We start from the raw sequence: 26,385 nt of genomic DNA on the forward strand, positions 1-26,385 counted from the left end.
ACCCTCAAAAGTATATATACATTTATTGGATCTTTATTAAATTCTAAGACTTTCTAGCTATGTCCGTTCGCCTGCCAGTTAAGAGCTATAGATCTGATATTGTACAGTTATTATAGCCTTCACCTTCGTAAGAAGGCTATATATACTTTTTGTACTTTTTCGTTCTTCAAAAGTTACTTTTTGAATCTATCTATATATATTCTATATACATGTATAAAAATCAATGTATGTTTGTTTATTTGTTTGTTTGTACCTTGTGGGAGGCTAAACTACTTAAGCGATCTTCTTGAAATTTTCAGTGTATGTTCCCCTATATTTGTTTGTTGTTTGTTTGGACTTAATAGACAGCTAAACGGCTGGACCGATTTTTCTGAAATTTTCACAGTGTCATCCTGCAGGTCTGCAAGGAGCTATAAAAAAAAATCATATATCTGGGAAACTATTAGAGCAAAAATCCTTTGACATCAATGTGAAAATTTGGCTAATAAATTGCCGGACTAGCATATTGGAACCTCCCATATGAATTAAATAGAAAATTCATATATCTGAGAAACTATTAGAGCTAGAAAATTTTACATGGAAAACTTTGACATTTATGTAAACATTTAGTGAAAAATGGGCGGACTTTCAATGGGACCTTGGCATCTCCCATATGAATTAAATAAAAAATTTCGTACATCTGGGAAACTATTATATTATTAAAATTTTTCATTCTATATTAACGTTTGGAAAAATTGGCGAAAATCCTTTGAAATAATTTGCGTGGCATTTCCAAAATGTAGAAAAATGTATATCTGAAAAACTGTTATACATAGTTAGAATCTTTAAAATCGTAAACTGATTTTTATATACATTTATGATTTGGCATGGGAGAGAATAATTATATTTCTCCTTCTCTCTTCCACAGATTAAAAAGTTGCTGTTTATGAACCGCGTTTAAGTGCCGGTTAACAGAGGGAAACTTTTTTGGGAGACTTCTGATTTTGTGTGTGAGAAAAATATATGGTTGATATTTCTTTGTCTCTCAAACAAAATCAAAAGTATTAATTTAATGAAAATCTTTCACCTATACTTAATACAAGTAGACCCGATATATAGTATATACAGCAATCATGATAAAATTTTGCATAAGTTTGTTTTAGGTACCCGGAAGTCATACTGCGATTGTATGGCTGACATTAGATCATAATTGAATCCTTTCCAGCATTAAAGTCGTCCATATTTAACTCTCATAACTCTCATAGCAGCATAACACCCTAGTTGTAAGTACTTATTTAAGTAGTTATTTGTAAGCGAGCGTGGTATAAACTTGCCTCTAATGTCTTCACCGTGTTAAAATAATGACTTAGAAATATATTCATTACTATGCAATTTTTTGGCAGAACTAAAGTAACACATATTTAATCTGAATACCTAATTTTACCCACTAGCAAATATCAGGATATCAGTTGATCTAATTCAAGACAATAAATGACAAAATTATATATATTTTTTTATTAAATTAGTTTTTATTTCTTTATTTAAGTTTGTATTGCTTTTGCTTTCAAGAATACAAAATTTATTGTTTTTATATTTAAAATTTACAAAAATTTAGCATTTCTTTTTTTTGACTTTGCTTTAAATAAATTTCCAAAAATACTTTTATAACGACTTAATTTAAAAATAATTTTAATTTCGAATAAGAAATAAATATTCAATTATTATTTTAATAATGACCCAAAATTATTAACTAAATACAAATTGTATTATTTATTTAGAAACTTAAAAAACTAATGAAAGGAAAATAAGAAATATTTTTAAGTAAATTAATAAAAAAATAAATAAAACGAAAATAATGTTTAATACACTTTGAGAAAAGTTTGTATAATTTTTAATATTTTAAAAATTTTAGTTAAAAATTTAAGTAAGTAAGCAATGTTTAGAAAAAAATATTTTTATAAAAATGTTTTCTTAAAATTTAAAGTTCTGTTAAGGGTTACTATTGTTAAGATTTACAAATTACCTTCTCTCTAAGTGTGTTAAACAAGTTTTAAACATTTTGAGTTGAAATGGAAGTTTTTCATAGTCAAAGTATGATTTGTGTAGATTTAACTAAATGCACCACAGAAAGCACCAATAAATAAATATTTATTTAAATAAAAATAAACATAAAATAATTTAAGAATAATAAATTAAAGCCTTAAAATCTAGTGGAAAAAAAATTAAATTTTTTAAATAATAAAAAATTTGGACAAAAATTAAAAGTTGAATTTGCAAATTACAAAATCAAAAGAAAAATCAATTCAATAAAATAAATTAAAAGAAATAGAAATAATAAATAAAACATTAACTATTGCAATTATGCCCGAAATTTATAGATAAAATAAATCAATTTTAGATTTTCAGTCAGTTTTTGTATACATCCAAACGAAATTTGTATTTTCTTAAGTATTTTCTATGAAACCAACGACTTTTGTTTTAAATAGAAAAATATATTCCGAGAAAAGCCTAAATTATTGTACGGATTCATGGGTTAAACTGGCAGCAGCAGCGGCGGCAGCTAGAGAATTTTGAACGGCGGCCACAGCAGCAGCATTTTGAGCACTTTGCTGATGTTGTTGTTCACGCATGCGGAATAGTCTGAGAGTCATCCATGAGGCCAGAGTACCCTGCAGAGGCATGGGTGTTTGTTTCTCCATGGCCTCCTTTTGTAGTTGATAGCGATAGAGCAGGGAACCAGCTATTAAAGCCGACACTATAGTGGCCGAAATGACCACAATAAAGAGTATGCTGAAACCAGGTACCGGCATACAAATGCCATACACCACTTCTTCACTTATTTTGCCCTGGAAAACTGTGACTGCCTCCTGTTTTGTATCGGGTGAGAAGGCCAAATCTGCTTCGGAGATAACATCATAAAGACCACTTACACCTACATCAGCACTGCGCACTTTACGATCTGATATTACTATGGAACGTCTTCTGCGACGAGGTGTTCCTTCTTGGGTGTTGTTGGCGGCTTCTTTCGATTTTTCCTCCTCTTCATGCTGATCCAAATCAATATGATCTTCTCGTGACTGTTTGAGAGCCTCAGCTTGAGGTCTATAAACTGGTCTTGGCTGTTCATCTTTGTCTTTAGGTTCTAAAGATCTGGGGCCTGCCATAGGTACACCCATGCGTTTTTGTGCCAACTGTCGCGGACCATGAGGGAATTTACCACTCTTGCGCAATTCCATATATTGAGCTTCATCCAATTCGGCTAGCTCTTCCTCACCGAAAATATCCTCCAAATCCGCCTCTTCAGGATCTTCGTGCACTGGTCGTGGTGGTAAATTGGCATTCTTTTCATGAACATTATTAAATTGATCCAGAATATTGGCAATGCCACTATTGATTTGAGACAATTGTTTGCGATTATGTATAATGTCATCGTAGAAAATGTCATGATCATGAAGTCCCGCCTCAGGATTGCCCATACCCATGTCGTTGGTCTGACCACCCATACTATTATGATGTACTCCATTAGGACTATGGCCCATACCTCCACTCAAACTGCCACCAGCTAATCCTCCTCCTCCTCCGCCACCACCACCTAAACCACCATTGCTCATATCACTTAACAAATTATTCTGATTGATCATATTATCATTCATTAGGACATCTTTACGTTCATTGGCATTATCATTTAGCTGGCAATGATCCAAGCATCCATGTCTACAAATCTCCACCTTACACTTGATATGCACACTTAGAGCATCGGGAAATTTGAAGGCATGGAAGAAAGCATACGTTATGACAGTGGCTCTCTCGTCGGGAGCTCGGGCTTTTAGGAAACGTGATATCATTTTAGGTCGTAGAACACAACCAAACTCATCCGAAAGATTGATGACATGACCGGAACCATCAGAAGCTACACAGGATTTAACACGCATATCAAATTCACCTGCAGAATAGAACAAAATTATTTATTAATGTTTTGTGTAAATTAATAAAAAAAATTTTGTTTTTCTAAACAGATTAAATCTTTTTTAGATTATAATGTAAATTAATTCTAAAGTCTGCACTTGATCTTAAAACAATGACCTTGATTTACAAACTTTTTGTCGTAGTGGGTGATAGATTGGATCCGCAAAACTTTGTGTAATGCAAAGTATTCTAATGTATTAATAGTAAAAGTTTTTTGAGCTTTTTAATGAAAAGATCAGTGACTAAAAGCTGTTAATATCAAATAAGCTGCAATTAATCCAAGCTTAAATTCGGTAATGACTTGTGCTTACACAACCACTTACTTTTCAGTGACCGTCTGAACAACAAGCTTTAATTCAAGGAAGATCGGTAACGTTTTACCCATTATGATACCCTTGAAAAAGATCTCTCGCCAATTTGGACGATCTTGTAAAACCTATGGTTCCAGTGAGAACCGTTTCAATAAACTTAATAAAATTTTTTAGTCTCGTATATTTAAGACACTATTAGATTGTTATAGATCTTGTCACCAAGACGAAACTGCGCTCCTTTTCAGTACGTTCTTGTTAGTATTTTGATTCAAAAGGTCCTGTCAAAACTTGCTATAGTTATTTGTTGCATGCCTGCCAAGGAGAAGTTTACTATATCATCTGATTCCGAAGATTTATATGTAAAAATAGAAGGAACCAAAATAGTTCCAACCATCTGAGGTGATATCTCTTCCTAAAAGAGGAGATATGAGCCATAAGTAGCAAATATATGTTGAAGAAGACATAATAAGTTTCATCTTGGCTGCTACCGGGTCTTTTGTGCGCTCCTCTACTTGAAAATCTTAGACAGTGAATCACCTTTAAAGGAAAATTTGTATCCTATAATTAAAAAACTCAGTATCCTGTGCCCTATTTCTTCTTCCCCGGGGCATGTTACCTTGATAATCTTTCTAATCATGGTGTTAGCGCAATCCGGGGAAAAGAGTCTGCCAGTCTATCAACTGGTGGTCCCAAATATATCATCGATCTTTCCTTATAATGATTTGACCTGTGATCGAAATAGTTTCGGAAGTAGTTTCGGACTTTGTCTTGTCCCGGTTATTGGAGAGGTCCGTTCGTGTTGCTGCCAAGACAACAGATACTCCACAGAAGAGTGAGTGTGAGACTAGGCGTTGGACACGAGTTGGTGTCAAGTGTATACCCTCATCCGTATGCCTAAGTGAGTGTGTCGTATGTTTTTCAAACGAATGTTTCCGATAAATAAGAAGTGTGCTAGATGAGTCTAAAAAGCTGACATTGTGGTTGTAAAAGTACCATCGTGAAATAAGGCCAAAACGGCAGGTATTCAAGTAAAGAACTTTGATATAAGATCCCCGTTTCAGAAACACGCGCATCTAGACATTTCTGACATGAAACAGAGAAATTGAAGAAAATACTATTGTTCCTAAGGGATATTATATTCACACAACATGCTCAGCATTCTTCAAATTCCAAACATCCAAATTGGTTTAAATGTGCCCTAAAAATAACCTCAGACTTGCTTCCATTGAGAAGTTGTTTCTTGCTCCTTTAGAGAACGTATCGTTTGTGTTTTAAATACTATCAAATTGTCCTACTTAATAATGTTCTATTATCTCAGGCGATCGGGTGGGATCCTCTTGCCCATGGTTTCTTTACACCAAACGGTTTGCAACTGTATGAAATATTTCTTTACCGATAAAACCCACATTGCTAACCACTAAAAAAGATGGTTATGTCTTTCCTAGAGATTAATATTGTAGTAATTTTCTCGAAAATATATTCTGTGGACGTTTGACAAAACCTCAGGAACGCCAAAATTAGGAATGAGAAAAAGATTTAAAGCTGGTGTGCACATTCTTGTGATCTAACCTAAACACGCAGAGTAATAGCAAAAAATCTGTCAGTAATAAAGCGCTCTTCACACGAGTACAAAAGTAATATGATCTGTCAAAATGTTGTGTAGAAGAGAACGGAATGGATCCATTACACATTGAGAGAAAATACAGATGGAAAATTTGACATTCGTATGGCTCTCTTCATTTTTTGAAATGATTCAAAACACCAGCAAGTCGCATAAGATCAGGGATGTATTTTTATATAAACACATAGGAAAAAAGGAAAACAGCTGTTTTAAATATATTGTTACTATTTTACACGATTTTTATTCTATTTTTTGTCATACGGATGGAATTTAATTTTACTTTCTCATTATGGGAAGGGCCCTTAATACTCAATCTTAAACTCAATTTGTATTAATTTGTCCTAAATTGAAACTTACTTAAATAGCAAATAAATACTTACCACGATAATCATTAATCGCCACCACAAGAGTAAGAGTAGAACCTAAAGGAACAATTCCACTAACAGGTGGTGCCCATGGACCTTTACCATGTTGTATTTCCATCCAACAATCAACATTATCGCCTGTGAAAGAAGAAACGATTCTTTTACTAAACTATTTAAACAGTACTTCCAAGGAACTACAATGTATTCCCATTGGTAAAAAATAACGTTTTATTTAATTTTCTTTTTCTGGTATTTACAAGTCTTTACTCACCTCTGAAATCCAATTGTATTACATCTAGATCAGCAATTACCATTGGTGGCTTTGATGCTGTTTTCTCATAATCATTAAACCACTCACAACGCAAACGTTTCGCTTCATCCCAGACCTCCAACAGATCTTTGTCATATTGCACGACCACCTGGATAACGAAGAAGAACAAAATCCATGAATGAATACAAACAAACATACAAATATTTGTATTTAACAATCATACAAAAAAACGCGGAGTTGAAAACAATAAAAAAACACCAGTAAAATATTTCACATGTAAACAATGAAAAAAATTACATGAAGTTGCAATCAACTTTTAGCGGCAGCACATCAGAAATGGTTCAGAGCTGCACCAGCATACATATAGTAAAAGTACAAGTAACAACAAGCAACATTTTACCACCGAAACAACAAGTGCAACTATCCTGTGGGTTTTTCGATATTATACAGTCTTTTGCTTGAAACTATAGCAAACAAATTTGTATCCATTGAGTAAACCCCCCAAAAAGTTGCAATAAAAGAACGAATAAAAACCGTTTAAAAAATATCTTGTCATAACAATCTTTTGCTCTTTTATGAAGCTTTTGTTGCAGGGTTTATTCCTTTTTGATCTCAACAATTTTCGGTTTTATTTAAACGATTTTTTTTATTGATTTTAAGGGTCTTTTGTTTTGGGAGGTTCATGTATGTTTAAACGATTAAAATCAGCTTAATTGTTTATTTGTGTGGAAAAGATTTATTGGTTTTTGAAACAATCAGTGATTTGTAAATTTTTTTGTATTGCTGTAGAAAGTGCTGTTGTAAAATTATTGTTCTTTATGACATAAACACAGCAATATATAGAGATACGATTCCAATGGAGATTGTAACAAAAAATGCAAAATTATTAAATAATTCGCATGTGCCTAAGAAATATTGTTTGATGGCGCTGGATTATTTAAAAGAAAACTTTATATTTCTTTTTAATTATACCCTACACCACTATAGTGGGGAGGGTACTATACGTTTGTGCTGATGTTTGTAACGCACAAACATCAGCACTCAGAATCACTTTCTGAGTCGATTAAGCCATATCCGTCCGTCTGGCTGGCTGTCCATGTAAACCTTGTGTGCAAGGTACAGGTCGCAATTTTCAAGATATTTTGATAAAATTTGGACCATACGAAGAAGCCTATTGAAAATGGTTGAAATCGGTCCATTATTTCACCTAGCCCCCATACAACCCTACCCCCCGCAAAGGGCTTTTGAGTTCATAATTATGTTAAATATTGCAGTATCTCTACAAAAATCGGCAAAACTTAGTTCTATATACGTCTTAATAATACTACCTATTTTCGTAATTATCGGACTTTATTTGACCCTAGCCCCCCATACAAAGTCCCCTTCAGAAAATGACTTGAAGGTCAATAATTCACTAATAAACACTAGTATCACGATGAAATCCTGCATACATAACTCTAATGTAAACGTAAAGCCATGTACCAAAATTTATAAGGATAGGCCCATATTTACCCTTGCCCCAATATAACCCCTTTTTTAGAAAATCACTTTTTTCAACAAATTGTTAAAATATTTCGGAATTAAATGCTTTTTTATTAAAAATAATCCACATTTTTAACATACTCAGTGGTGTATGGTCGGTTATGCCCGACTATACTTTCCTACATGTTTTTATCGTATTGTTTTGTCCTAATATAAGGCCTTTAAGCTCTTTGAGAGTCCAATATGTGAGGCAATAAGTAGTACCTTTTATTCCTGCGCCTAAGTCATCGGAATGATATGGTAGTCTTTAAGATAGCATTAAATACTGTGTGAACATGGAGATCATAAGATATATTCTGAGCCTCGTTTCTTTTTCTGGCGAAAAGCTATAGAGACCATAACAGATTTCTGCAAGTGACAAAAACTAACAATTGAACTTTTTGTAGTGGGCGAGGTCATGAAGTGGGTGTTGCACCTTTCATTATCGACTATATAGAAAAATATTGAAGTGACAGTATCAAGTCAATGCAAGAATTCAATAAATAATTATTAATTCATAAAAAATAAAAATGGACGGGATCTGAATAGTGGGCGGGGCATCATTTATTAAAAGTAATGCTTTTAATTAATATTTAGAATAAATTGTGTTCCAAAATTGTACACTAGTAGTTTCATTTCCATTTTAATATTTAATATTTAATTAATCCCAAAATATATTTGATTTAAGCGCGATTAGTGCTTGATTTCAGAATTCAGAACATTTTAGCAAAAAATTTCATTTCAAAAAAGTAAGGCACTACGTGCACAAAAATAACATGAAACTGCCCTTGAAACAACTTTTAAGTGCTTTTCTGCTAAATCGGCTAAAAAGGAAGACAATTGAAATAATAGACATATTAAACTACATTCCGAATCTTTCGGGGCTATGGATTCTTAGTTGGAATTTTCTCTTTGGTCTGTACCTTTTCTAGGTTAATAGTTTTACAGCGATATGGTCGCAAAATTAGTCCGAGAAAGCACCAATTAATCTACACTTTCCTGATATGGGTTTCAGCGCCTAGGACAATTCCATTGGATGAATATGTTTCGAACATTATTATGTAGGAACTTGACCCTAATAGGAATCCTTTAAATCCTTCTTTCTCGTCTTGTTATTGATTCGACATGTGTCTAATCACACAGTGTCCAGTACGTTTGTCAAAAACAATGAACACATTTCAGAACGTTATCCAGGCGAAAAATACGAATCGGTAGAACGACTTCTCTGTGTTAGGCATATTCTACAAGAATGCAGATATTATGAACAATGCAATTTTAATTTTATTTGTGCCGGCTCCCAGCAGTTCGGTAGGACAGTCCCCAACTACATATTTACCCTAGCCATTGACGGGCCAGGTGACTAGCTAATTTAACATGTGTTTGTCCAACGAAAAAATCAATCATCACCTCATAGATTACGAAGAGACAGACAAAAAGCTTAAGTTTGTTTTTTAAGGGTATACTATGCTGGTTTTCTCGATGATACCCAAATTAGAATTGAATTATTTTAAATGGACTATAATGTACCAAATGGCCTACTAGTGTTCCCGATTGCTTTATTGTTGCATATTCTATATAGATTCCTACATTTAAAATCAACTTATTTTAAACTTACCGTATTTTCATAAAACTGTCCATTCAAATCTGGTTTTGTGCCACATCTTGAATATGATATTCTGAATGAGAAGAACGTTTTACCCGTCGATGGGGGTACATAAACGCAACGTGGATCACTGTGTTGACCTAAAACAAAGAAACATATAAACATTTAAAATAAATTTAAATTAAAACAGTTGCTTTTATAACAACCAACATACCCTTTGAACTAACAATACCCTCAAATGGATGGGAAAATGTTAAATGTACATCCATGTGATCCTTACCGCACATCACTTCTAATGAGACTATGTTTGGCATACCATCTGGCCTTTCCATTGGCCATAATTCATTACCAGCTAAAACTAAACTAAACTGTAAATGCAAAGAGAACAAAAAATATAATTAATTATAATTTGTAAACAATAGTTTTTGAATAAATGTTGCAATGTATGTTTGTATGTATGTGTGTATAAAGTGTATGAATATGTGTTTGTTTGTATGTTTTTATGTATGTGTAGTAAATGGAATTTGTAATTAAAATCTATGAGAATTGCTTTGTAAATAATAATTTTGCTTAAAACAATCACTTTGTGTCTGCAGAAAAACTTTCTCGAAAATAGAACAAAAACTTGGGTTAAAAGTAAATGTAAAGAAATGAGTAGAGAAAAACAAAAAACAAATATTTCAAAGAATATTTTAATAATTGGCAAAGGCAAAAAAAGGAACGAGATGTGCTACATTGTTATACATACATACATACATACATACATGTGTACATATTACATATGTACATAGATATGTATGTAAGTGGTCCAAAACTTTTTAAATATTGTGCAAGTGATAGACCACCTTAAACCATTTAATTAATCATAATCGAATTTACAGCTTCACTCATTAAGACCGCGTTTGATAATTTCATTGCCTTTTTCCTTATGTAAGCTGTGGCCTCCGGTGGGTTAGTACTAACTAACTAACTAACTAACTAACTAACTAACTAACTAACTAACTAACTAACTAACTAACTACTAACTAACTAACTAACTAACTACTAACTAACTAACTAACTAACTAACTAACTAACTAACTAACTAACTAACTAACTAACTAACTAACTAACTACTAACTAACTAACTAACTAACTAACTAACTAACTAACTAACTAACTAACTAACTAACTAACTAACTAACTAACTAACTAACTAACTAACTAACTAACTAACTAACTACTAACTAACTAACTACTAACTAACTAACTAACTAACTAACTAACTACTAACTAACTAACTAACTAACTAACTAACTAACTAACTAACTAACTAACTAACTAACTAACTAACTAACTAACTAACTAACTAACTAACTAACTAACTAACTAACTAACTAACTAACTAACTAACTAACTAACTAACTAACTAACTAACTAACTAACTAACTAACTAACTAACTAACTAACTAACTAACTAACTAACTAACTAACTAACTAACTAACTAACTAACTAACTAACTAACTAACTAACTAACTAACTAACTACTAACTAACTAACTAACTAACTAACTAACTAACTAACTAACTAACTAACTAACTAACTAACTACTAACTAACTAACTAACTAACTAACTAACTAACTACTAACTAACTAACTAACTAACTAACTAACTAACTAACTAACTAACTAACTAACTAACTAACTAACTAACTAACTAACTAACTAACTAACTAACTAACTAACTAACTAACTAACTAACTAACTAACTAACTAACTAACTAACTAACTAACTAACTAACTAACTAACTACTAACTAACTAACTAACTAACTAACTAACTAACTAACTACTAACTAACTAACTAACTAACTAACTAACTAACTAAACTAACTAACTAACTAACTAACTACTAACTAACTAACTAACTAACTAACTAACTAACTAACTAACTAACTAACTAACTAACTAACTACTAACTAACTAACTAACTAACTAACTAACTAACTAACTAACTACTAACTAACTAACTAACTAACTAACTAACTAACTACTAACTAACTAACTAACTAACTAACTAACTAACTAACTAACTAACTAACTAACTACTAACTAACTAACTAACTAACTAACTAACTAACTACTAACTAACTAACTAACTAACTAACTAACTAACTAACTAACTAACTAACTACTAACTAACTAACTAACTAACTAACTACTAACTAACTAACCAACTAACTAACTAACTAACTAACTAACTAACTAACTAACTAACTTGTAAGCTAGAAAGCTAGTCCATAATGTAACAGTAGCTGTGTATACAAAACTAAGTTGTGCCGATTTTGTAGAGAAACTAGAACATTTAACATTATTAAACCAAGTCTCGAGCCCTATTCGGAGGGTGCGGTTTTAGGGAGGCTAGATGAACCGATTTAAACAATTATGTGCGTTCCAAATTTCATAAACAAGACGGACGGACATAGCTTAATCGAAAGTGATTTTGAGCCGACCAATATTTTTTCACGTTACAAACATTAGCTCAAACGCAGAATACCCTCTCCACTATGGTGGTGTAGGGTATAATAACTAAGTACTTGAGAATTTAGTTGAAGAAAATGCAGAAAATTTTCTTTAAGTTCTACATAACAATGGAAATTATAATAGCAAAAGCATTCAAACGTTAATTTTCCTTAACTAACATGCAAAAATTCACTTAAAACCTAAAAGAAAACCAACCGTTTGTATAAATATTTTATTTTAATTACATACCAAAAAAAAGATTTTCTCTTTATTGACTTCAATTTAAAAAATTACTTTGTTAGTCATAAACTAAATTTGTTTATTTTACAAAAAAACTCTTATCACAATTAAGTTGTCTTAATTTTTTATTAGATTTATATCACAAATCAATACAAACTTGTCGCAAATGCAAATCATAACGCTAGAAAATAAAAAACAAAATAAAAGTTTCACTTAAATAATCATGGTAATCACTGAAGAAAAAAAAACGAAATATGACTACAAAAACTTTTACTATTTTGACCAGATTTTCTTGTTCATAATTTTTAATCTCTGACAAAACGTGCCTGTATATTAAAGACATTTTTTTACTATATTTTTCCCCTCCGCCTTTTTGTGTTAACTGCTTTAAACTTGAACTGATTTCAAGTTTAGTTTTTCTTTTTTTTTCTTACATATATTAGATATTTTATAAGTGGTGTAAGCGCTCAGAGGGCAGGGGAAGAGAGGGTTGAAAACCATCACTTCTTAACAAACAAATTGCAGTTTAAATGCAGCTGCAACACATGATTTATTTTCATGTGTGCTATTCAAAGAATGTTGTTGTAAATACTCGAAGAAAAGTCGCTCTGGCAAAATTCATATCAAGGCAGGAAGGAATACACTTAAGTATCTAGATTTTAAATATTTAAAGGATTTTAGAAAAATTTACAATTTAAAATTCTCTAGAAAGAAATTGAATTGAAATTGTATCAAATTTTAGAGAATTTACTGATTAAAGAGGAAAAGATCTATCAAGTCAAGTTCAGTACTAGGAATCAAATTATCAAACCAAATTTAGACTTTAACAAATCAATGGTAGCTGTCACCATATTGCATGTCCTCCAGTTGAAACCAAGTCTCGACCGGATTGATGTTACTTTTTGGAAAAATCAGTAAAACACCGATGACTGATTCTAAAAGTAAATTTTGATAATTTGGTAGCGTTGTTCAACCGTCAATCAATTCATGCTGATTTACTAGAATGTATACTGATAATTATTGTTATAAATGCGCAGATTGACATTTCGTTTGACAGTTAACTTCTTTGAATGTTCTTTTAGGCTTAAAGAGCAACCATTATTATGAAGCTTTTCAAGCTCCCCGGAGGAGAAATACCTTCTAGTCGGTTTTGAAAAGAGTAAAGGATAATACTAAATCCTCAATTCCGACTTTTTAGGGAAGACCAAACATTCTCCTGTCCGATTGATAAAGCCAACCTTTTAGCAAACATATTCTTTCGAACTCGAGCAGTTAAAAGAAATTTTAAGGAGCTCTACATACTTCACCCCGGAACATTAAAACTTTCTGGTAATTTTTCAAAAGAGTAAAGGATAATACTAAATCCTCAATTCCGAATTAATAGGGAAGACCAAACATTTTCCTGCCCGATTGATAAAGACAACATTTTAGCAAACATATTCTTTCGAACTCGAGCAGTTAAAAGCAATTCGAAGGAGCTTTATATACTGCTCCCCGGATCATTAAAACTTTCTGGTAACTTTTCAAAAGAGTAAAAGATAATACTAAATCCTCAATTCCGAATTAATAGGGAAGACCAAACATTTTCCTGCCCGATTGATAAAGACAACATTTTAGCAAACATATTCTTTCGAACTCGAGCAGTTAAAAGAAATTTGAAGGAGCTCGTCCATTAGCTTATCTCTTTAGCATTCTATAACTTGCCGTAATGTAAGTAACATCAATTCTTAAAAGGGAGTTATCGCCCAATAGTATTTTGTACTTTCCAATGTTACGGAAAGTGTGGATAACTTTCATCTTGTCAGGTATTTAGAGACCAACAATTTACTTAACGACCGCCAGTAGGACATCAGTGTTGGTCTACGGGAGACGTACTAGCCCTGCTTTCTTCCATTTTGGCGAAAGTAAAGTAGTGGCTCTAGATATTTCCAAGGAATGGAATGGTGTACTTTTATCTTAACTGATTGCTTTAGGTATCGGCAACCATTTCTTTCGATTTATATCGAACATTCTCGGGCAACTGAAGGTTCTACTCTTTCGCCTTCTCTATTTGTTATGACTTTCTATGTTAAACGTCCATGAATGACAGACAATACACGAAAGATTCGCTTAAGGGAGACCTAATAACAATCTATAAAAAGGATTCGTGAGAATAGAGTTGACTTCAATGCACGAAAGACTCAAGGCAATTGAAGCTACATTCTTCATCTTAATTTATGAATGGTGTAAATGTGAAGTAATTAGAGACATTTATTATTCTGAGCATGGATATGTAGTGCGATGTCCGTTAGACTAAAAACATACATTTATATCCGACCAACACTTATGCATGGGCCGATGCTTTAAAGACTATTTTGGGTCGTATAGAATAGAGCGAAGGTGCTTATCGTTGATAGTAGGGTATCCAACTCTTCTGATTTTTTACTTCAATACTCGTTAGACTCAATGTTGTATTTGAACGCACGACAGAAGCAACTTATCTCATCTTAATTTACAGATGATTTAAATGTAAAGGAATTATAGGCTCTTACTGTTTCGAGCATGAGAATATAGTTCAATGTCCAACCAACACTCATGCATGGGCCGATGCTTCGAAGACTATTTTGGGTCTTTTCGTCAGCTACAGTAAAGGGTGAAAACACTTACCGGAGTTGGTAGATTATACAAGATTATTGATTTTGGGGTCTATTCGTCAGCGTTAAGGATAGGGCGAAAGTAATTTTCGGAGATAGTAGGGTATCTGTCACTTTTCTATCGTTATTACAATGGCATGTGTTTCTCTAAAATTAGAGAACTGGTTCCCGATACTCGCAGAACATAGCCATTTGTGATCGATTGGCAACATGTATAACAGGGATAGATAGTTCTTTAGCCTTGCTGTCCCTTTGAGGGATAAATTTCCTGTGTCTTTTCTGTCACCTGAAATATAAACAGATTCCCTGAATCGAATGTACACAAACATTAATTATCTCCCATCAAATTTTTTTAGTTCCAAAAAAAGGGGTCATCCTTTGAGAGCTGGCGCAAAAAAAAGAGTGATGGACAATTTTTAGAAAAATTTCTGAAACAGTTGCACCTTGTAGGAATATAGGCCTTAGTTGGCTAAAACATCGGGTTCGTGAACATAGCGAGGAATTGACAAATTCTGATTCGTGTACACTGTACACACGAAATTATACTGGGAAATTTGGCATATTGGTAGATTGATTCATCGTTCGAGAGAAATATAATTTGCCAACACATTTTCTTTTAGTGTATTCGCTAACAAAATTGTGTGCGAATGAGTGAGTGGCTTAGTATGTGAGTATAAACTGCAATTACCACTTTGACAAATAATAATGGTGAAATGCATATAAATTATAACAGATTTTCATAATAGTTTTTCTTATTTTTTTCTGCATTGTTTTCCCCAACAACAGTTACAAAAGCAGCAACAATGATAATGGTATTCGAATGAATCTTATAACAGGAATAGAATGTACACAAGTATTTAAATGGAATGTAGACAATTTTCTAATTGCCATAATTTTGAATACTTTTTAGGAAGAATAAGTAGAAAAATTAAATGTTAAAGACGACTTGTTAAACAATGCAATTCCAAGGAATTAAACACTCAAACCAAAAACACACTTCCATACTTGTGATATTTGTTAGAAACCATTATTTTTTTGCTTGAGTACAAAAAGAATGTCCTTTATAGCTCTTACAAGAATAACACTAACCAACAAATAAAGAAACAAGAACAATTTTTATTTTATTTAAGTACGGGTAATAATAATAATTATTTTTTATGAATTTATCACACACACACTAACTTGGTCATAAATACTTACTCGCATCCACTAGAATATAATAGTTTCTGAGACACACACACACACTCCAAGTTATTATACCTTCTGTGTAAGAAGGAAAAACAATGCAAAAAGATAGAAAGAACAAATGTCTAAATAAAAACAGCTCAAGAATCCAACAACAAGAAGAAGAAGAACTTTTCTACATCTGACATCTTTTGTAGACAAAATGGCACCATTTAGTCTAATGATAATCGTTAAAGAATTCTTAAACATTCTTTTTTGTTTTTCCTTTTTTTTACTTTAATGACATATTTGTGTATGCTGTTGTCTGTCTGTCCTTATTTTCTTGGCAGACGTTGGTCACCAGAAAACTTGGAATGGTAATATCGTTCGTTCATGCGTCGGTCGGTCGTCTTCTTCTCCTTCATCATTTTCTTAATAAATATGGCTACTTTTACTTAAATGACAAAAACCACTTTGTACAAAAGGCGAGAGAAGAAACAAAACGAGATAATTTATTGGCTGGTTAAGACCGATTAGGAGAAAATGCTACCTAGTCCTTTCCTGAAATAATTAATCTCACAATTTCGATATTTTGTTAAAACAAGAGGTTGTAGAAGTTTCTTCAGTGGATATTGCCAGTATATTTCATAGTCTTCTGCGATCAAGGTCAAGAAGTCAAATTTTGAATCATTCTCTCGCTCAGACACTGCCGATTTTGATTAGTTTTGGGGTTATGTGATGCGATCAAATCAATTTACTTTAACTGTCAAATCTTTGTACTACTCCCAACATATATTTTCAGCTGATATCCAACATGCAGCAAATACTATAACGAATCGAATATATATGAAAAAATATCATACATTATGTAGGGTATAATTAGACATTAGATTTATGGGAATAGAAAATAACAACAATTGATGTTGGAAAGGAAAATCACAACTAGCCACAATTAAGCCAGTTGGTTGCTTGACATAAACAAATTTAAACGGTGCAACAGTGGCGACTTGTGATAGTGGCATTGATGCTGATGTTGTCATAGAATCAGAAGAGAGAGGGAGAGAGGAAAAAAATAACCAGAATTTCCTGTCATCACACCAACTTAACAGTTTATTAGATTTATTTGAAAACCAACTGTATTTTGTATGTTAGTAATCGCGATAGTAGTATGGTATTCCGTATATATGATCGTATCTTTGTAAATGTATCTGTAAATATTGTTGTGGCATGCTGATTTTTGCAACTATGTTTTTAATTTTTTTCTTATATTAAATATAATATTATGCCTGAAGGCCAAATTGAAAAAGAAAATATGTAAATCCCATGGATAAATAAGAGAAAAAAAACACATCATGTATGTTACAGAGGAGTTAGCAACTTTTAATAAAAAGTGAGGTTAATGTTTAAACTGTTTTGATTTGAAAATCGGAAGTTGTGCATATATTTTTCACATATTTCTATGTTTTACAAGTTATTAACTTTACTTTTTGTAAAAAAAATCTTGATAAATGCGAAAACTAAAAGTGTCAATCATATAAAATAAGACAACAATGTGTAGTTGCCTATCTTACTTTTTCTATAATCACTATTGCCAATTTGACATTTTTTCCGTCAAATCTGACGTTTTTGAAATGGCAATTGCGGTTTTGCTGTCAGCGGGAAGTTTGCAGATTTATTCGGTAAAAGCTTTTTTACAAATAATACAAATTAAAGTCTAGTCTATAGTCTCGTCTATAGTCTAGTCTACAGTTTAGTCTATAATCTAGTCTATAGTTTAGTCTATAGTCTAGTCTATAGTTTAGTCTATAGTCTAGTCTATAGTCTAGTCTATAGAATATTCTATAGTCTAGTCCATAGTCTAGTCCATAGTGTAGTCCATAGTCTAGTCTATAGTCTAGTCTATAGTCTAGTCTATAGTCTAGTCTATAGTCTAGTCTATAGTCTAGTCTATAGTCTAGTCCATAGTCTAGTCTATAGTCTAGTCTATAGTCTAGTCTATAGTCTAGTCTATAGTCTAGTCTATAGTCAAGTCTATAGTCTAGTCCATAGTCTTGTCTATAGTCTAGTCTATAGTCTAGTCTATAGTCTAATCTATAGTCTAGTCTATAGTCTAGTCTATGGTTTAGTCTATAGTCTAGTCTATAGTCTAGTCTATAGTCTAGTCTATAGTCTAGTCTATAGTCTAGTCTATAGTCTAGTCTATAGTCTAGTCTATAGTATATAGTCTATAGATAGGGCCATAGCTCTGGCTACTATCGGGGTCAGCGGGTGGCGGATAGCTGAACGACCTGCAGATATGTAGGCCAGCTGCGATAGATAAGCAGTCCCCGACCATGAGCGGCAGGGTTCGAGGGCGTGCTATAAAAAAGTTACAAGAGCCTGAAGACGACTCTGCGTCATGGCGAATAGATGCCGCCATTAAGTAAGCATCCCCCACAGGAGGTACACTATAGAGAAGTGTAGCTAGAAGAGTGACGCCTTCGTGGTTCCTCTAGTCAATTCAAAACCCAGAAGCGTCTGCCTCACATTGAGCGGCTCCCTGGTCAGCGTCTGTTTCCCATGTAAGGGTCGGCTGCAACGTAAACTCCTGGCGGTTAGGACAAAAACGCTACGGGTAGGATCCCGGAAAATAAAACCAATATGGAAAAGTCTGAGAATTGTAATTTACTTACGGTGCAGGAAGTAATGACTCCAGTACCGGCGGCTGAGTGTAGTGAGCGAGCAGGCTACCCGTCGTCGTCATCCAGCGTCTGCAATGTTACCCCTGTTACGAGCTTGGCAGGGACAACAGATAATGCTACAAGCAAAAACGAGAATGCGGAGAATAGTGCCCCACAAAGAAAACCAGTGGATAAAAGTGCGCCCCCAACACAAATAGAAGCGAGGAAGTATCCCGACCAGAAGCCCGATTCTTTCACAGAACTAGGAGACCTTATCGTTGATCTTTTGGACTTCTTTAAGGATAAAAACAACATCCACCTTGCCATAAAATGGCAAGTCAGAAAAATGCGTTCCGTGTATAACAAAGCGAAAGACGAGATATACCGCGACACCACCAAATCATGCGGAGTTATTGCCGACAAGGTAACTCAAACGTCACCTCTAGTTTGGCCGAAAAAGAGAGAGGAGAAGCGTAAAAAGGACAAAAGCGAAAACTCGGCTAAAGTGCCAACACCGAAGAGAGCAAAGAATAACCCACAACTTGCAAGCGGAAAAGGCCCAGTCTTCGTGAGTACAGAGGTATCTTCCAAAAACAAACCTCCCAGTGAAGATCAACAAACTACATCGGAAGGATGGACGAAAGTAAGAAATAGAAAGACGAAACGCTTTCGTAAGCCTCAACCCGATAAGATGATAATATCATCCAAAGGTGAAACATCATATGCCGATATCCTCCGAAAAATTAGGACGGATCCCGAATTGAAGGAGTTAGGTGAAGAGGTCAGCAAAATACGAAGAACTCAGAAAGGCGACCTACTACTTGAATTAAAGCCAACCGGTAAAAATACAACTGATAGATTCAATGAGAAGATTGTATCATCTTTAGATGGAAAAGTGGATGTAAAGACTCACAAAGAAGAAACCATTATACAATGTAAAGATATGGACGATATAACTACAAAACTAGAGATATCTCAAGCAATTAGCAGAGAATTGCAAATGCCTGAGCTAGACGAGAAAATTGTTAAGTCTATGTGGAAGACCTACGGAGGTACCCAATCTGCCAAAATAATTCTCCCAACAGAAGCTGCAAGAAGAGCCCTCGCACTTCGTAAAATCAAAATTGGGTGGTCTATCTGTCGCTTAAGGGAAATGGTAACATTAACTAAATGCTTCAGATGTTTGGAATTCGGCCACATATCGAAGTTCTGTAAGGCTGAAACCGATAGATCTCACCACTGTCTGAAATGTGGACTTGAAGGGCATATCGCAAAAGAATGTAAAGGAGAATTAAATTGCATGTTATGCAAAGCGACTGGGGGAAAGGATCTTAAACATGTGGCAGGGAGCTACAGATGCCCCGTTTTCCAGAAGGCTCCAAGTAAGAAAACCAAATGAACTTTATTCAGCTTAACGTAAACCACTGCGCCACAGCCCAAGACCTCTTAACACAAAGCATACGGGAGCTAAAAATAGACGTCGCAATCATTTGCGAACAATACAAGAACCTGGACAGGAATGTATGGGAACGAGACGCCTCAAGTAGATCAGCAGTTTGGGCCTGCGGAAATAGGTGCATAGAAAATGCCATGAGGCAGCCGGAAGAGGGTTTCGCGAGAGTAAAAATCGGTGGAATTTATATTTATAGCTGTTATATATCTCCCAATATACCGCACGCAGACTTCGAGAGACTTATCGACAACATTGTGAGAGACGCTGCGCACCATAGCCCAATTGTTATTGGAGGAGACTTCAACGCTTGGGCACAAGACTGGGGTAGTCGTATAACTAATGAGAGAGGTAGAATACTCTTAGATGCCTTTTCAAGGCTAGATGTAGTTCTTCTAAATAACGGGAATACCAACACCTTTAGAAGAGCTGGCACTGGTTCAATCGTTGATTTGACCTTTGTAAGTACAAACCTAGCTAGGAATATAGAATGGCAAGTAAGTGAGCACTATACCCACAGCGACCATCAGGCTATTGTGTTCTCTATTCGAAGGGATTCGCAAATACCTCGCGGAAAGACAATCTTTCAGGGTTGGGCGAAAGATAAATTTGACTCCGATGTTTTTACTGACATCTTCAGTAACCACCAAATCGAAGAGAGTGAGGTAGAACATATGGCAGAAGAAGTCATAGCACTACTAAAGAGTGCCTGTGATGCATCTATGCCAACGAAACGTTTAAACAATAGGAGGAAGGAAAACTATTGGTGGAATAACAATATTGCCTTGTTAAGGAAAAAATGTTTAAGATCTAGAAGACTTTACCAGAGATGTAAGTCAAGGTATGAACTACCAACAAGAAGAAAAGATTATCATCAAGCGAGGAAAGACCTCAAAAATGCCATAAACTCCAGCAAGGCTGAATGTTTTAAACAATTGTGCAGGGAAGCCGATGCCAATCCATGGGGTAATGCTTACCGCGTAGTAATGGCTCGACTTAAAGGCAAAAAATCGCAAAACATTACATGCCCCTCCCTTATAGACAATATAGTAGAAGTCCTTTTTCCCGTAGGAGAACCATACACAGATGTTCCAACTGTGATAGAATCCTTCGATGTCGAAGTTACTGAAGAAGAAATAACAAACATGTGCTCGAAAATTGGTGACAACAAAGCTCCAGGATTAGATAGTATCCCTAACAAAGCTCTAAAACTTGCGCTTACATTGAGACCAACCGTATTCGCTCGCCTATTTCAAAAATGCCTCCTAGATGGAAAGTTTCCAAATGACTGGAAGAAACAAAAGCTTATCTTGATTCCTAAACCGGGAAAAGCCCTTGGAGAACCGCAGTCATATAGACCAATATGCTTGCTGGACACTATAGGTAAATGCCTTGAAAGGTTAATATATGAAAGATTACTGGATGTCGTTGAGAATGCTCGTGGCTTATCCGATAGACAATATGGGTTCCGAAAGGCAAAATCTACTATTGATGCAATTAAATTTGTCGTTGACAATGCCAAGAGAGCAATTGCTGGCAAGGGCAAGCAAAGGAAGTACTGTGCTGTCATAACACTTGACATTAAAAATGCCTTCAATTCCGCTGGATGGAAACATATTGTAGCGTCGCTGAGATATATTAATACCCCAGAATATTTAATTAGAATAATCAAAGATTACTTTTCTAATAGGTCTTTGTGGGTTAATACTGATGGTGGTATAAAAACCTATAATGTCACATCAGGCGTCCCTCAGGGTTCTGTCCTAGGACCCCTGTTGTGGAATATTATGTATAATGGAATTTTTGGAATAAAAATACCTGAAGAAGCAACTATTGTAGGCTTTGCAGATGACATTGCAATACTTGTTCAAGCGAGATACATTGACGAAGTCCAACTGTACGCAAACGAAGCAATCAGATCGATCAAAGACTGGTTGTCATCAGTAAACCTGAATCTAGCCGAACATAAAAAGAGATTGTTCTAATTAGCGGAAAAAGGAAACGAGAAACACTATCAGTAGAAGTAGGCGAGACCACAATTGTGTCTTCGGAAGCAATAAAATACTTAGGTGTCATGATAGATGACCGATTGAACTTTAAAAAGCACATGGAATATGCATGTAAAAAGGCGACGATTGTATCAAACGCATTATCAAGAATGATGCCAAACATCGGAGGACCGCGACAAAGCCGTAGAATACTGATATCCCGCGTAACTAACTCAATACTCCAATAAATAAATAAATCTATAAGAAAAAGTATGATGTCCTTATTTAAGAGAAGTTGCTTAAGAGTATGTAGTGGCTTTCGGACTATATCAGGGGAAGCAGCAAATGTTGTTGCAGGAATCGTACCCATAGATATTACAGTAAGGGAAGCATCAAATATATATAAAACGCTACTTGAAAATCCGGAGATTACCAAAAAGGAAATTTGTAAAATCGAGAGAGATAAAAGTATTGAAAGTTGGCAGAGAAGATGGGAAAATTCTCCTAACGGCCGATGGACCTTTAGACTTATCCCTTCTATTAATATTTGGGTAAATCGGAGACACGGTGAAGTAAATTATAACTTAACACAATTTCTCACGGGTCATGGTGGCTATAGAAGCTATCTGCATCGCTTTGGCCACGACAACTCCCCAAGGTGCCCAGAATGCACCGAAGATGATGAAACTGCAGAACACGTAGCATTTGCATGTCCACGATTCTTAAGAAACAGAACAGCTCTAGAATCTAGCCTAGGAGAAAAGATTACAGTGAACAACTTAATTTGCATAATGTTGAAATCTCAAGAGCAATGGGACGCAGTGAATACGTTTATTAGCAATATAAACAAAACATTGCGTGATGCTGAAACAGCACGTAAAGCATCCCGCAACAGTGTGCTGACAAATTCTTTGTAATACAAACGAAGTGTACCCAATAATGGGCAAACCCCCCCGCGAAGTAATACCAATTGGCAGTTCCGCGGGGACGGGGGACGTAAGGGGGTGTGGTTTAGTACGTAGACGCCTAGGCGAGTCGTGCATGTTTTCCAATACGGGTTGGATACATCTTTTGAAGATTCCACACCTCCGGCGCATCAAAAAAAAAAAAAAAAAAGTCTATAGTCTAGTCTATAGTCTAGTCTATAGTCTAGTCTAGTCTAGTCTATAGTCTAGTCTATAGTCTAGTCTATAGTCTAGTCTATAGTCTAGTCTATAGTCTAGTCTATAGTCTATGTCTATAGTCTAGTCATAGTCTAGTCTATAGTCTAGTCTATAGTCTAGTCTATAGTCTAGTCTATAGTCTAGTCTATAGTCTAGTCTATAGTCTAGTCTATAGTCTAGTCTATAGTCTAGTCTAAGTCTAGGTCTAGTCTATAGTCTAGTCTATAGTCTAGTCTATAGTCTAGTCTATAGTCTAGTCTATAGTCTAGTCTATAGTCTAGTCTAGTCTAGTCTAGTCTATAGTCTAGTCTATAGTCTAGTCTATAGTCTAGTCTATAGTCTAGTCTAGTCTAGTCTAGTCTATAGTCTAGTCTATAGTCTAGTGCTATAGTCTAGTCTATAGTCTAGTCTATAGTCTAGTCTATAGTCTAGTCTATAGTCTAGTCTATAGTCTCGTCTATAGTCTAGTCTATAGTCTAGTCTATAGTCTAGTCTAATAGTCTAGTCTAGTCTAGTCTAGTCTATAGTCTAGTCTATAGTCTAGTCTATAGTCTAGTCTATAGTCTAGTCTATAGTCTAGTCTATAGTCTAGTCTATAGTCTAGTCTATAGTCTAGTCTATAGTCTAGTCTATAGTCTAGTCTATAGTCTAGTCTATAGTCTAGTCTATAGTCTAGTCTATAGTCTAGTCTATAGTCTAGTCTATAGTCTAGTCTATAGTCTAGTCTATAGTCTAGTCTATAGTCTAGTCTATAGTCTAGTCTATAGTCTAGTCTATAGTCTAGTCTATAGTCTAGTCTATAGTCTAGTCTATAGTCTAGTCTATAGTCTAGTCTATAGTCTAGTCTATAGTCTAGTCTATAGTCTAGTCTATAGTCTAGTCTATAGTCTAGTCTATAGTCTAGTCTATAGTCTAGTCTATAGTCTAGTCTATAGTCTAGTCTATAGTCTAGTCTATAGTCTAGTCTATAGTCTAGTCTATAGTCTAGTCTATAGTCTAGTCTATAGTCTAGTCTAGTCTATAGTCTAGTCTAGTCTATAGTCTAGTCTATAGTCTAGTCTATAGTCTAGTCTTTAATCTAGGCTATAGTCTAGTCTAGTCTTGTGTAGTAAAATATATCGGAAAATTAAAAAAAACAAACGCTTAAATTCCTCGAACCTCTTCTGGCGTTTAAACCATTACTTATAAAAAAACCAAATAACCTATTTTCATAACAACATTTTTAGTTTTTTTTTAAATAAATCATTAACAAAACTAATCATCCAACATGATGGCATCGGTCAGCCGAATATTTTAAATCATTTCACCCATTGGCTTAATGGTCAGTTCATGAATTTGCACGTGAGGTGGAGTCTTTAAACAAAACAAAACCGCATCAGCTACATCTGCTGCTTGTAAAACGGGCATACCTTCAGGCATTGTAGTATCTTCACCCATTATTTCTGTTTGAACACCACCAGGACTTAGACTCTAAATACATAGAGACATAAACATGTTTCGTTAACAACATCACAGACAAACAAACAATTAATTAATCATCTCTTATCTGCAAGGAAAAACTTACTGTGATTTTAATTTTTGTCTTTTCTGCCGAAAATTCCTGCCTAAATACTTCAGTCATAGCGGTGACGGCATGCTTGGACGATGGATAAATATTTAAACTTATACCCGGTAAAATGGGCACCTTATGACCAGCCACACTGTTGATGATGATAACATGACCATTGACTTTACGCCTTTTCATCGAGTGAAAAGCTTCACGCGTACACCAAACAACACCCATAACATTTGTATTAATGATGTCTTTCAAATCTTGTGTGTTGTTCTCAGCCAATAAAGTGGTTGACCTCACCACACCAGCATTATTAATTAAAACATCTACACCGCCGAATTGTGTGTGCACCCATTCAAAGGCTTCCTTAACACTCTCCTCATCACCCACATCACATTTGAAACAATGGAAATTGTGCTGTTTATCAGCGGCGATGGTTGGCAAAACTTTAGTTTTCATTTTAACCAAACGTCTGGCTAGACCAACAACAATCATACCTTGTTCTACTAACACTTTGCAAGTGGTGGCACCAATGCCAGCACTGGCGCCCGTTACCACAGCCACCTTATTTTGCCAACGTTCCATAATCCTCTACTGTTCTAATGCTCTTTGGTTACTGGCGATTCATATTTTTTTAGTTTAATGGCAAAATGTTTAAACATTGTATAACCAAAAGAAATAATCGAATTATCATTGCATGGGTATAAGTATCTAATCAAAAGTGTAGTGATAAGGAAACAATTTTTTCGACAATTGTTAAGAGATAATAATTTGATATAGAGAAAATGGACAAGCCTTTAATCAGAAGCATATAAAAAGTGCAATCACAAGAAATCTATTGTCGATGTGTAATTAACGGTGACGTCAATTAAACAGAATTTAAGTCAAACGTGTATCTTTAAAAGTTTTAGATTATTATTCATAATAATTTGTCCCATAAACCTTTGATAAGTCATTACGAATATGATCCGTATAGTGCTGTTATGTTATGTTTATATTAACGAAAATATTAATTTTTAAGATGTAAAGAATTTCAAGAAAATTTCTTAGAAAAAAGAGAATTCTTCAATGCAATAAAAAGTTTTGCACCATATAATGCTGCGGATCCCGATGATTAAAATTCGTAATCAAGCAAGGGTAGTATTTATCCCGAAATCTTGAAACCCAAATTAGGCGATACCAAAGTTGTAAGAGGGCTGAATTTTGAAAGGTTCTTCAATAGGACTATATCAGACACCGATAGAGTTATACCCTTGATCAGAATCTAAAATGGGACTACCATATAGAATAATCAATGTTGGGCGCTGTGTAGAAGAACCAAAGACTGGAAATTAGATCTATTTCCAACTATGATAGACTAGTTTTATAAAACTGTAATTAGACCAATTCAAAAATA

At 34.3% G+C, this 26,385-nt stretch overlaps 2 protein-coding genes across 5 annotated transcripts in view; both read right to left on the minus strand.

Annotated features, from left to right (window-relative positions):
- Window positions 1-2,086: 2,086 nt before the first annotated feature.
- Window positions 2,087-26,385, minus strand: part of LOC119605507 — a 75,604-nt gene continuing 51,305 nt past the window's right edge. For 2 of the 4 annotated variants that reach the window (XM_037958667.1, XM_037958669.1), the window contains 5 exons: window positions 9,852-10,005; window positions 9,650-9,777; window positions 6,514-6,661; window positions 6,258-6,380; window positions 2,087-3,922 (listed from right to left, as the gene is read on the minus strand). In XM_037958667.1, the coding sequence (XP_037814595.1) occupies window positions 2,493-3,922; window positions 6,258-6,380; window positions 6,514-6,661; window positions 9,650-9,777; window positions 9,852-10,005 (1,983 nt within the window). In that variant the 3' untranslated portion in view covers window positions 2,087-2,492. Of the gene's footprint in view, window positions 3,923-6,257; window positions 6,381-6,513; window positions 6,662-9,649; window positions 9,778-9,851; window positions 10,006-10,220; window positions 10,239-16,212; window positions 16,234-26,385 lie in introns of those variants that run through there. The other 2 variants (XM_037958668.1, XM_037958670.1) reach the window with 2 other exon arrangements.
- Window positions 24,641-25,672, minus strand: LOC119605511 (farnesol dehydrogenase-like). The gene is made up of 2 exons (XM_037958674.1): window positions 25,002-25,672; window positions 24,641-24,907 (listed from the first exon to the last, which is right to left on the minus strand). Exons 1-2 carry the CDS (start codon window positions 25,572-25,574, stop codon window positions 24,731-24,733), a joined length of 750 nt encoding a protein of 249 aa, XP_037814602.1. The 5' UTR covers window positions 25,575-25,672; the 3' UTR covers window positions 24,641-24,730.

This window comes from Lucilia sericata, unplaced genomic scaffold (assembly GCF_015586225.1).
Source record: "Lucilia sericata isolate MDLA Ls3-8-SP2 unplaced genomic scaffold, ASM1558622v1 Contig000493F_arrow, whole genome shotgun sequence".
NCBI classification, from domain to species: Eukaryota; Metazoa; Arthropoda; class Insecta; order Diptera; family Calliphoridae; genus Lucilia; species Lucilia sericata.

Coding starts and splice junctions, on each gene's coding strand:
- LOC119605511 (XM_037958674.1), bottom strand. CDS start 25,574: ATGGAACGTTGGCAAAATAAGGTGGCTGTGGTAACGGGCGCCAGTGCT. Junction 24,908..25,001: donor AGACAAAAATTAAAATCACA/GTAAGTTTTTCC, acceptor CTATGTATTTAG/AGTCTAAGTCCTGGTGGTGT.